Source organism: Moschus berezovskii, chromosome 4 (genome assembly GCF_049115385.1).
Source record: "Moschus berezovskii isolate FMDL1 chromosome 4, NW_MosBer_1.0, whole genome shotgun sequence".
Taxonomy (NCBI): Eukaryota; Metazoa; Chordata; class Mammalia; order Artiodactyla; family Moschidae; genus Moschus; species Moschus berezovskii.
The window spans coordinates 117,109,879-117,123,604 of record NC_142463.1 but is presented as its reverse complement, the minus strand read 5'-3'; the positions used below and the strand labels follow the sequence as shown (position 1 = coordinate 117,123,604).

At 40.8% G+C, this 13,726-nt stretch overlaps 1 protein-coding gene across 2 annotated transcripts in view; it reads right to left on the bottom strand.

Annotated features, from left to right (window-relative positions):
• Positions 1-11,904, bottom strand: part of ATF6 (activating transcription factor 6) — a 250,627-nt gene extending 238,723 nt beyond the window's left edge. For both annotated transcript variants that reach the window (XM_055401458.2, XM_088835977.1), the window contains exon 1: positions 11,625-11,904. In XM_055401458.2, coding sequence (XP_055257433.2) covers positions 11,625-11,904 — 280 coding nt within the window. The remainder of the gene's footprint in view (positions 1-11,624) is intronic.
• Positions 11,905-13,726: the final 1,822 nt, after the last annotated feature.

Genomic DNA, 13,726 nt, shown 5'->3' with positions numbered 1-13,726 from the left:
GTTGATCCTTTCATATTAATTGAAGCATTTTCCTCACTAGGTTTCAAATTAGCATCCCGCCTCACTGGTTTTCCTCCCACCTCACTGATTGGCCCTATCTTGCTGGTTCTTCCTCATCTTCTTAATATGAAACTGTCCCTGGGCTTAGTGCAAACTTTCCTATCTATTCTACTCCCTTTGTGACTTCAGCTGAGCTCGTGGCTTTAAATAGCATGGACGTGCCAAGGATTCCTAAATAACCCTTTCCAATCTGTACCTCAAGATGTATAAACAGAATAAGCACTCTCCATCTCCTCTTGGGTATCTAAAAGGCGTCTCAAACTCAGCACAGACAAAACCGAGCTTCAAATCATCCTTCATCAAACCTCCTATGGCTTTGTCTGGATCTCAGTTAATGACAATCCAATTACCTCAGCAGCTCAGGTCAAAAACCTTAAGACTCACTGTTCATTTCTCTTCCTCACTCTCTGTATTCAATCTACCAGTAAATCCTGTCAGCTCTGTCTTCAAAATATGTATTAGTAATCTGGCTTCTTACCTTTCTTTTCTGTCCTTCCAACTCTTTCCATTTTTCCTTTCTTCCCCTGCTCTTCTGAACAGAGAGATATCAGCAGAGCAAGGAGGGTGGTGGGGTTTTTTGTGTCATCATCTGTGAAAATGTGCCTGGTACCCAAGGAAATAGGATGATGCCGGAAAGGGGGCTGCCAAGTGGAGGTGTAGGCATGCCTCAGCTGCCAAGAAAATGCAGCAGTGGGAGGAGGCACAGAGTGGCAGATGTAAAAAACATCCCAGGTAGTTAGGAGAGTGATAACACCAAAAAATGTGCTATTTGATAAAGCAAATGATTAAATATATTTAAAATAATTGGAGCTAGGTCCCTCACTGTTTGAAAAAGGACTTACAAACATGAAAAGGGAAGAGAATAAAAGAATCTTAAGGTGTTGGACTGGTATTAGAAGCATTAATATGGGCACATTTTTTAAAATACACACAGAAAGAATTATAGATGTTTGTATAAGTGTGTACACACACACACACACATATATACATGTATTTCTTAGCTCTGTCTGCTAACAGGTCCAAGAAGCGATGAAATACTATCAGTATTTAAAAATCCTGTTTCCAGATCTTGGATACTAAATACGATCTTCTACTAAACAGAAGTCCACCAAACGGCTACTTAAAGAAATAGCTGATTCCAGGGTTTAGACAGGGGCATGCAAAAGAGGCCTGGGAAAATCTTGTTTTGCCAGAAAATAAGGAAATTCTCAGAGAATGATGGGAACTTGTCAAAAGAACAAAGAAGCTGATATGAATGGACTCTTTTTGTCTTTTTGTGTTCTCATATTTACAATTCTTTCATTTAATGAATAGACTCTTACTGGTCAATTCTGGGAAAATCTGAGCCTCAAAATAAAGCCAGATTACAACCCATTAAGTCAAATAGCAATTAGTGAGCCCGTAATGAAATAAAAAGAGAAAGCTCTTTCTTACAGTATCAGCTCAGTTCAGTTCAATCACTCAGTCATGTCCGACTCTTTGCGACACCACGGACTGCAGCACACCAGGCTTCCCTGTCCATCACCAACTCCCAGAACGTATTCAAACTCATATTCATCTAGTCATGATGCCATCCAACCAACTCATCCTCTGTCATCCCCTTCTCCTCCTGCCTTCAATCTTTCCCAGCATCAGGGTCTTTTTCAATGAGTCAGTTCTTCACATCAAGTGGCCAAAGTATTGGAGTTTCAGCATCAGCATCAGTCCTTCCAATGACTATGCAGGACTGATCTCCTTTAGAATGGACTGGTTGGATCTCCTTGCAGTCCAAGGGACTCTCAAGAGTCTTCTCCAGCACCACAGTTCAAAAGCATCAATTCTTCAGCGCTCAGCTTTCTTTATAGTCCAACTCTCACATCCATACATGACCACTGGAAAAACCAAAGCTCTGACTGGACAGCCCTTTGTTGGCAAAGTAATGTCTCTGCTTTTTAGTATGCTATCTAGGTTGGTCATAGCTTTTCTTCCAAGGAGCAAACATCTTTTAATTTCATGGCTTCAGTCACCATCTGCAGTGATTTTGAAGCCCCAAAAAATAAAGTCTCCCACTGTTTTTCCATCTATTTGCCATGAAGTGACGGAGAAGGCAATGGCAAGCCACTCCAGTACTCTTGCCTAGAAAATCCCATGGATGGAGGAGCCTGGTAGTCTGCAGTCCGTGGGGTCGCTAAGGGTCGGACACGACTGAGCGACTTCACTTTCACTTTTCACTTTCTACTTTCACACACTGGAGAAGGAAATGGCAACCCACTCCAGTGTTCTTGCCTGGAGAATCTCAGGGACAAGGGAGCCTGGTGGGCTTCCGTCTATGGGGTCACACAGAGTCGGACACGACTGAAGTGACTTAGCAGCAGCAGCCATGAAGTGATGGAACCAGATGCCATGATCTTAGCTTTCTGAATGTTGAATTTTAAGCCAACTTTTTTACTCTCCTCTTTCACTTTCATCAAGAGGCTCTTCAGTTCCTCTTTGCTTTCTGCCATAAGGGCGGTGTCATCGGCATATCTGAGGTTATTGATATTTCTCCCGGCAATCTTGATTCCAGCCTGTGCTTCTTCCAGTCCAGCGTTCCTCATGATGTACTCTGCATATAATTCAAACAAGCAGGGTGACAATATACAGCCTTGACGTACTCCTTTCCCGATTTGGAACCAGTCTGTTGTTCCACGTCCAATTCTAACTGTTGCTTCTTGACCTGCATACAGATTTCTCAGGAGACAGATCAGGTGATCTGGTATTCTCATCTCTTTAAGAATTTTCCACAGTTTGTGGTGATCCACACAGTCAAAGGCTTTGACTTAGTCAATAAAGCAAAAGTAGATGTTTATCTGGAACTCTTATTGTTTCAATGATCTGGCGGATGTTGGCAATTTGATCTCTGGTTCCTCTGCCTTTTCTAAACCCAGCGTGAACATCTGGAAGTTCATGGTTCTTACAATATAATGTCAATTAATTAATGCAGACATAATGTCTAGAGATAATCACCATTTGGCATTAAAGCAGTAGTTGATACAGACTGGAGTTATCAATAGAGGCCAGGGCTAGTGAGTGAAGCCTTAATAAGGAATAGGATATTGGTGGCATGTGCAATTATCTCTCCCCAAAGACTATTCAAATGTAAAAGGAGAAATAGTGACGCTACAATGTAGAAATCTGGCAGATACTAACTTGACCATGTGATCAAAGTGAACATCACGTTGGGGCAGGTCAACACAGTGTGCTTCCAAATGCAATGCACTGAGAACAGAGCATCATTTCCCCGGCATTCCTGCCACATTCCTGCCATGGACTCAAGGCCTGATTCTGGTCATGAGGAAAGAGTGGATAGACCCAGGTTTAGAATCATCTTACACAACAAAAGATATGCACTCTTTAACACTGTCAAGGATATAGAAACAGGGAAAGACTAAGGAATCATTCCAGGAGACATGACAAGTGAAAGTAATGTGGGTTTGTAGGTAGGGTCCCAGATTGGAAAGGGAACAGGGACATTATAAAGACATATGGCAACATTTGAATGGTATCTGAAAACTGGAGGGTAATGCTGTACCCTTGTTCATTTCCTGACTGGAAGCAGTATATGGCAGTTGATATAGGAGATATCCTTGTTTGGGGGAGGAGAGGGTAAACACTGCAGTATTTAAGGGTAATGATCTAACAACACAGTTTTCTTTTTCTCTCTCTAAAGAAAGAAATGGGGCCAATACAGCAAAATTTAACAATTAGGGAATATGTGTAAAAGGTTTGCAACAATTCTTTGTACAGTTCTTATAACTTTTCTGTAGGTTTGAAACTATTCAAAAATTTAAATTTGAATAAAAAATATACATGGGTATATACACATGTGTATGCATATGTGTATAGATCCATAATCCAACCACTTCCATTTCCTCCATTCTCCCATCATAAATCACTTGGATTGCTACAGTAGCCTCCAAATGGTCTCCCTGCTTCTGCCCTTGACCTTCCTTCAGTCAGTTTTCAACAGAGCATCTAAAGTGAGCCCATAAAAGCATAGGATGTTACTGGGAATCAGGATTTCCACAGGAGGAAAAGAGAAATAAAAGTATATAATACAAGAAGAAAAAAACTTTCAATATTATATAATGCAAGAAAAAAACTTGCAAAAGTATACAATGCAAGAAGAGAAAGAATTCTGTCTGTGCTACTGTCTTTGGACTGTGAGTATTAGTACAAATTCATGCTTCCTAAAAACACGTATTTCCTTTTTCTTAGGAAATACACAGTGAAGTGTTTGGGAGTTTCATATTATTTGCAACCTGCTTTCAGATGATGAAACAAGAAGGAAGTGTTCATAATACTGAGAAAGCAAGTATGGCAGGATGTTAACAGTTGATAAATCTAGATAAGGGGAATATAGGTTATCACAATACTGATCTTTTAACTTTTCTGTGGTTTGCTAACACTTTAAAAAAGTGATAGTGGGTTGATAAGTACACTTGTATATCTACAGAATATCTTAGAAGAATCCATAAGGAAGTGGTGGTATTGGTTACCTATGAAGTATCTCTGAAATTTACTGCCAACTTCTATGTCTTTTTCACCAACCCCACACTACCATTTAGATTTCTACTATTTAGATACTACTGTTTAACAGTAGTAAACTACGGTAGCTATTCAGTCTCATTTGCTCAGCAAACTTTCCCACCTGACAGCCATTTTGACCACTTATTTATTCCTGTACTTCTTATAAGATGAGAAATGGCCACTGGAAATCAGTGGTGACCTTAGAAAGCTGTTTCGGCAAAGCGGCAGAGCCTGACTGCAGTGGGTTCAAGAGACAATGGAAAAAGAGAAACTGGAGTCAGTGAACATGGATATTTTCTAAAAAAGAACTCTGCTGTAAAATAAAAGAGAAATGTGGTGGCAGTTAGAAGGGAAGTAACATTTGAAGCGGGTTTGGGGTTTTCTCTTTTTTTTTTTCACTCTAGATAGGAGAAGCAACTACATGCAGGGAGGGAAATGATGATTCAAGGAACAGAAGGAAGAAGAGTCTGAGCAATATTCATGAATAAAGAAGGAGGACTCTTAAGCACACATGGAAGTGATCGGCTCTCTCATTCCCACCAACAGAAGAGAAGGCAAATATGCTGGTACATGGATGGGCAAACAAGGTAGTAGGAGACTGTGGCAGTTCTCTTCTGATTCAAAGGATTCAGGAAGAGGTGCTGGAGGTTTGAAGAGAAAAGAAACTTTACAAAAACAACCATCAGAATGAGAGGACCAGGGACATATGATCAGCTGGGTAATACTTAATCAAAGGTCTATTTCAGGTTAGAATCATAAATCCAGTGACACCAGTCAGCATGGTTGAATTTGCTTTTTTTCAGCCACTTTCAGCTATTTGAGGGCATTCATGGAGTAGGCAGAGTTAGATTTAACCAAGGCTGTGGTCGAGAATTACAAAGCAGAAGAGAGACAGAGGATATTGAGGCTATGAGGCAATGGTTAGAGACTGTCCGTGTAATGTAAACTGGATGAGGGGAAAGTGATAACATAAAGGGGATGAGGGACAAGGGAAAGATGACAGAACCTCAGCAGGGCTGAAGGTGCCACTGGATCACTACAGAGAGCGAGCCGGTAAGACGGAAGACGATGGTCAGAGTGGGATGTCTGAAACTGAGATTATGTTATTAGTAACGACTAGATTGAGGCTTATGATGGGGAAAGCAAATGGCTAAGACAGGGTGGAAGGTGGAGAGGAGACCCAGGAAACGAGAGGTCAAGGTGTTTGAAGGATCTTCACTGAGAAGGCTTCCCTGGTAGCTCAGATGGTAAAACCTGCAATGTGGGAGACCCGGGTTCAATCCCCTGGAGAAGGAAATGGCAACCCACTCCAGTACTCTTCCCTGGACAATCCCATGGACAGAGGAGCCTGGTAGGTTACAGTCCATGGGGTCGCAAAGAGTCAGACATGACTGAACGACTTCACTTTTCTTTCTTTCTCTGAGAATACCGAAATCAGCCAAGAATCTTGATGGAAGGAGTGTTGAAGTAAATGACAATAAGTTAAGAACTAAATTTTTTCAAAAAGTGAGGGAGAGTGAACCAGAAATCGGAAGATGACTATAACAGGGACAGGTAGAGGAGAGCATGTGAGACAATGTGAAACTTAAGCCTGGATGTGCATTTTTTTAGGGAAGATGAACAGTGAATGATCAAAAAGCAGCAATGAAGAACAAGAAAGACAGCTAACCCACCTTCAGAGACCCTAATGGTGTAATGGTTTTGAGAACGAAAACAGCAACCATTCATAGGACTTCAAGGGAAAAGTGTGATCGGGGTGTCAGGTATTGGTCAACACAGGAAGGCAAAGAGAACTTTCACAGAAGATGCTGAAGTTATCAAAGAAACCACAGTGGCAGAACAAAGCTTCTGATCTTGGTACATATACCTTATATGTGGTCAAAGAAAACAACAAGTGGCTTTTGCACAAATTTAAGAAAAAGGAGACAGTAAGGGAGGTAGGAAGGAAAGAGAAGAGGAAAGATATACAAATGACAAACACAATTTATGAAAAGATGCTCCACATCACATGTTATCAGGGAACTACAAACTAAAATAATGAGATACCACTACACATCTATTAGAATAGCTAAAATCTGAAACACTGGCCACAACCAAGTGTCAGCAAGAACTCGAGCAACAGGAATATCCATTCACTACTGGCAGGAATGCAAAGTGGCATAACCACTTTGGAAGACAGGTTGAAAGTTCTTACAAAACTGGACATACTCTTACTGTGTGATCCAGTAATCATGCTCCTTGGTATTTATCCAAATGATATGAAAATGTATGTCCACATAAAAAGCTGAACCAAATCGTATCCCCCCAGAATTTATAAGCTGAAGCCCCCTATATGACTGCCTCCAGAGGTAGGATGGTATTTAGGAGGTAATTAAGCTTAAATGAGGTTACAAGTGTGGGGCCCTAATCTGTTAGAACTGTGGCCTCATAAAACTAAGAGCTAGATCTATCTACATACCTCTCTCTCTGCTTCCCTCCTTCCTTCCCCTTCCACCCCTCTGCCTTGTGAGGACACAGCAAAAAGATGGTTGTCTGTAAGTCAGGAAGAGCGGTCTCACCAGAACCTGACCATGCTGGCACCTGAAGTTGGACTTCCAGCCTCCAGAACTGTCAGAAAATAAATTTCTATTGTTCAAGCTACCTAGGTATTTTGTTATGGGAGCCCAAAAGACACTGTGGTACATCCACATAATGGAATACCATTCAGTGCTGAAAAGAAATGAGCTATCTAAAGCCACTAAAAGACAGAGGGATCTTAAATGCATTTTGCTAAATGAAAGAAGCCAATTTGAAAATGCTACATACTGTATCATTCCAATAATATGACATTCTGAAAAAGGCAAAACTAGGAGACAGTGGAAAGATCAGTGGTTGTAGAGGGCTTTGGAGGAAGGAGGCAGAGACAAATAAGTGGAGCACAGGGGATTTTTTAGGGCAGCATCACTACTTCATATGATACTATAATGGTAGATACTGACATTATGCATTTGTCAAAACCCACAGGATGAACACGGAGAAAGCAAGGGAGTTTCAGAAAAACATCTGCTTCATTGACTATGCGAAAGCCTTTGATTGTGTGGATCACAACAATGGAAAATTCTTAAGGAGAAAAGAGATGGGGAATACCAGACGACCTAACCTGTCTCCTGAGAAATCTGTATATAGGTCAAGAAGCAACAGTTATAACCGGACATGGAAAAACCAACTAGTTCAAAATTGGGAAAGGAGTGTAAGGCTGTATATTGTCACCCTGCTTATTTAACTTCTATGCAGAGTACATCATGGGAAATGCCAGGATGGATGAATCACAAGTTGGAATCAAGATTCCCCAGAAAAATATCAACAACCTCAGATATGCAGATGATAGCAATGGCAGAAAGTGAAGAACTAAAGAGCCTCTTGATGAGGATGAAAGAGGAGAATGAAAAAGCTGGCTTGAAACTCAACATTAAAAAAACTAAGATCATGGCATCCGATCCCACCACTTCATGGCAAATAGAAGGGCATAAAGTGGAAGCAATGATAGATTTCCTTTTCTTGGGCTCCAAAATCATTACAGATGGTGGCTACAGCCACGAAAGTAAGAGACGCTTGTTCCTTGGAAGGAAACCTATAACAACCAAGACAGTGTATTAAAAAGCAGAGACATCACTTTGCCAACAAAAATCCATATAGTCAAAGCTATGGTTTTTCCAGCAGTCACATATGGATGTGTGAGATGGATCATAAAGAAGGCTGAGCACCAAAAAATTGATGATTTTGAATTACGGTGCTGGAGAAGACTCTTGAGAGTCCCTTGAACTGCAAAGAGATCAAACCAGTCAATCCTAAAGGAAATGAACCCTGAATATTCACTGGAAGGACTGTGGCTGAAGCTGAAACTCCAATATTTTGCCCACCTGATATGAAAAGCCAACTCACTGCAAAGACCCTGATGCTTGGAAAGATTGAAGGCAAAAGGAAAAGCGGGTAGCAGAGCATGAGATAGTTAGATAGCATCACTGACTCAATGGACATGAATCTGAGCAAAATCTGAGACAGTGCAGGACAGAGGAATCTGGCAAGCTGTAGTCCATGGAGTTGCAAAGAGTTGGATATGACTTAGCGACTGAAAAACAAAAAAAAAAAACAACACAGAATGAACAGAGTGATTCTTAATATAAACTATGGACTATAGTTAATGATAATGTATCAATACTGGCCCATGAACTGTACCAAATATACTCCACAATAAGGGAAACATGGGGGTGGGGAAACTCTGTAGTAACCCCTCAATTATTCTGTAAATCTAAAACTGTACTAAAAATAAGCTCTATCAAGTATTTAAAAATCATTACACTGAAACAGAATTTCAGCATCCATAAATAAAGTTGTTCTGGAACAGGGTCATGCTCAGTTTATACTGTCTGTGGCTGCTTTCATACTACAACTGGCAGAACTGAGTAGCTGGAACAGAGACCACATGGCCACAAAAGCCTAAAGTATTTACTATTCAGATCTTCACAGAAAACATTTACAGGGCCTCTCTAACTTTCATTACCCAACATAAAAGGAATATGCACATCTTGTCATAGGCTGTTCTGAGTAAGCCATTTTTATTATTCAAAGTTGTTAGAGGCACAAGTTCTAATTACATGATCTGATTTTAAACTTTAACTGACTAGCTTGTAATATAGAAAAAAGATCAAATCAGTGAGGTACCTGAACACCCAAAATGGCAACTCACAGAAAAAGAACCCACATTCTACTGAGAAATGCTAGCAGAAAGTAACCTTCCACTCCAGCACCTGCAAAACCTATCCTACTTACTGAACATCTGAGGAATCAGAAGTAAAATGTTCTATTAGGAGAAGACATAACACTGTCAAAGGGAAGCTTGCTGGCTCAGAGGTTAAAGCGTCTGCCTGGAATGTGGGAGACCTGGGTTCGATCCCTGGGTTGGGAAGATTCCCCTGGAGAAGGAAATGGCAACCCACTGCAGTATTCTTGCATGGAGAAACCCATGGAGGAAGGAGCCTGGGCTGGCAAAGAGTGGACAAGACTGAGCGACTTCACACTTTCACTTCAACGGTGTCAGAAGCTTGGAAAACCATGGGAAATGGGCATATTCAGGGAGGGGCAGGGCATACCCGAGCTGAGTCAGTCAACCTACTACAAAGAACTGAATGATCTGTTAAAGAACATTAAGAGTAGGAGTCAACAGATACAATTAGTCAAGAAAATGCAGCCTGAGTATCAGAAGACATAATAACGCTATCAGCAAGAATCAGCAAGTATCCCACAGTTATAGTTTAAGAAACATCATGAACATATAGTAGTTGACTAGCTGAGAAAATAGATCCTAACTACCCAATATACTAGATTTATTAATAACTGGGGGTATCTTGGTAAGAATCAAATCTGTAGAAATAATTTAGGAAAGCAATATTAAATAGTGACTAAGTTAACAGGCTTTGGAGGTAGACAAACGTGGTTCTTATCCTGCTTCTGACACTCACTAGCTATAAGACTTTGAGCATTCATTTTCTCTCAGCTTCAGTTTCCTTATCTGTTCATCTAAGAGCTTAGCAGAGCACCTCACACAAAATGTTTAATAAATGACAATTGTTCCTATTGTAATAGGAATATATTTTCCAAAGCCAAATATGTTTCCCAAGCCAAATACAGTAGGCTTATACTGTATAAGATTATACTAGGCTTATACTACTTACTGGAGAAGGCAATGGCACCCCACTCCAATACCCTTGCCTGGAAAATCCCATGGATGGAGGAGCCTGGTAGGCTGCAGTCCATGGGGTCACTAAGAGTAGGACACGACTGAGCAACTTCACTTTCACTTTTCACGCATTGGAGAAGGAAATGGCAACCCACTCCGGTGTTCTTGCCTGGAGAACCCCAGGGACAGGGGAGCCTGATGGGCTGCCGTCTATGGGGTCACTCAGAGTCGGACACGACTGAAGTGAATTAGCAGTAGCATGCTACAAGTACACTCTTGTAAGAGACAGTCTAGTTTTTCCAACAACTCAGAAAATCTACCCAAGGATTGAAATAAATCTCTAACAGTATATAATTTAAGAGAAGTTCTGCCCTTGGAAAATCAAATGAGAACTTCAATTCAACAAAGACAATTGAGATTACACTCTTGCTACTGACAATGATGGTCCAATGAAACGATGAAGGTCAGTCTGTGTTTCCCCAAAATTTTAAAGGTGATGAATGGTGTAGGTTTGCTAAAGGACTCATTCAGGGAAGTATACAACCCCAAATTCACACTGAAGCTCAAGAACAGTGTAAGTACTACTTTGTTAAGGTAAGAATATTACTATTCTTATAAGGTGAAGGACAAGTTTTCTCTAAACACTGGATGATAAGCTTCTCTACTCTTATTTCGACTACATTCCATTCCTACTCTTCCTGCCGCAAAGCCAAAGAAAATATCCGTAACAAGCAAATTCAGAATTGCATCCGGAGAACAATCAGGATTATGCCCGTTTATAAGCGTTAGGTGTAGATGAACAGCAACCTGAGGTCAGGTGCTAGGGTGCTTTGCTTCTCTGCCAATATGGACATCAGCCTCGATCAATAGAGGAAGCTCAGAAAAGGTTTGTCTTCTTTCAGACAAACCAAACGTGTACGTACACGCACAAACATTCCACGGCAAGCATCGCCTACATCGCACACTCTGAGAAAAAACCTTGCAGCCTTTTTGGTGGTCACGGCCATCCTGCCCTAAGCTTCCTAATGACGTCGAATTCGCCGCACCAAATCATCACCTAGTACTTTCCCAGAGGAAATAGCCAAGCACGATAGTAATTCCAATCAGGCAGTAGTTTACACTCATGTCGCCAGGACAGACACCGACAGGTTCTGCTATACTCTACTAGGACCACGGACTGATGCAACGAGTGACCCTCGCTCCCCCGACAGGATTCGTCCACACCTGTCACCGAGGGGGCGCGGAAGCAGGGAGGAATAAACCTGGAGCCACCCCTGGCACAGCCTCAGATCCCACTCACCCCAGTCTTCATCCGGCCGGTGAGGGAGTCCCGGACTAAAAGGCGACTCCATGGTGCCGGCAACGCCAGCCGGCTCCCCAGAAACACACGTTCCCCTGCCCAGTAACTCGGTGACTAGTCCTGGGACGGCGGCGGCGAGCGGACAAAATACTCCGCAACGCTGACGCGACGGTGGCCGAATGGAGACAAACTGCTGCTGCCGCACGAGGGACGTCAGAGCCTGAGCTAGCTTTAAACAAATCGCTGAGCAAGTGTTTTTCCCTTTTGAAGTTTTCGGCATTTTCTGTTCTGCTGTTTTAAGGAAAAAAGAAAGACGCAAACACTACGTCGCTTAAATAAAATATGTTAATAATATTATGAAAAATGGGGAAAAGCCCATTCTGAACATCGTCCCCTGAATTTCATCCCACAGGGGAGATATATCAAAACAAAGTTTAGAGACTAAGAATGTAAATCTGGTTTAATTTTAATAACTCACTATGAATGTAAAAATTCTCCATATACACAAATGTGTGGAAGAAAAATACACAACTACTTTTCCACATTCGTTAGAGTTTCCCCTCTGCTGGCACAGTATCTGAGATGAGCAAAAATAGTATGAATCGTACTTCTAGAAAGCCTACTTTTATTTAAGCAAATTTAAAGAAATAAATATAAAAGATGAACTTTCCAAAAATCAAAATCAGCTCACCGCCTTAAACATACATTTCCAGAGCATAGAACCTAGTAGAGCGAGTCCTAGAGACCTTACCCTAAGACCTGTAATAATTTAAATCCCCAATCTTTTTACTGCTAAAACTTATGGATCGATTTTGTTTTAAAAAAATCCACATACACCACAAACTCTAAACTTGAACTGAGTTTGATGAAAGAGTTTCAAGACCGGTACTTAATAAACTGTCTTTGTAAAGCACTTCAGCGGTACCGTAAGAACACGTATGTTCGATGCATGAGCCAGGGTGCTCGGGGCTGGTGCACTGGGATGACCCTGAGGGATGGGGCGGGGAGGGAGGCGGGAGGGAGGCTCAGGATGGGGACACATGTACACCCGGGGCGGATTCATGTCAGTGTATGGCAAAAGCCACCACAACATAAAAAAAGGGGGGAAAGAACACGTACACCTCTAGGACCAAGTGGAATCTTTCCCTCGGTTACTAAACAAAACAAGCGCTTCCCACAATCCTCAAAACTCCTCGCGGCTGGATGATTACTACGGATTACACAATCCGGAATATACAGAATCGCCCTGGGACTCAAACCCCGAAAAAAACCACATAATTATCTTACATTAAAGGTGATTCTTTCTGTCATCGGCTAACTAATCATTTTTCATAAGTTTTACTGCTAAAACTGTAAGATGAAATTTATACGGTGAAATTTATAAGATTTTTATTCTCACCCAACTGCAAATTCAAAAATTGCCACAAAAACTAAGATAAAACCACCAAGAATCTTCTATATCCACCGCATACCTTAGTCTTTTTTTTTTTTTTTTAAGAAAATCGCCGTGTCTTAACTCCAGGAAGTTTTCGGTTTTTTAATTTTTTTAATTTTTTATTCAAGTGGAGATAATAATAATACAAAACAAACTTTGTGTGCTTACCGCCAAGAATAAACAAACATAAACAATTTCCATTTTCACTTCAGATTTTTCATAAGAAATTAAACATTGAAGATTAAGTTGAGCTATGTTGCTTTCCTCTGCTTCTTTCCCTTCGTCCACAAAACTTTTATTACGAATTTTATCGTAACCATTAAAGTCTATTTTTATCATGTTTAAATATGTGTGTAGATACACACATTTAGTGCTGTTTGGGGGTATTTTAATTTACATAAACGTTTAGCACTAGTCTTCTCCAAGTCACTTTTCACATTCAACATTGTTTTTTGATATGCTATAACTGTTACATAGCATTTCCATAAATTTTTTTTCATGTCATTTGGATAGTTTCAACATGTTACTGTTATGTAAAATATATCTTTGTATGGGTATCCTTGTGCATATATGCAAGAATGTCTTTTAAGGTACTTGCTGGCTCATGAAGTAGGAGTACTGCTGCTGCTGCTGGTAAATCACTTCAGTCTACTATTTGCCAAATAAT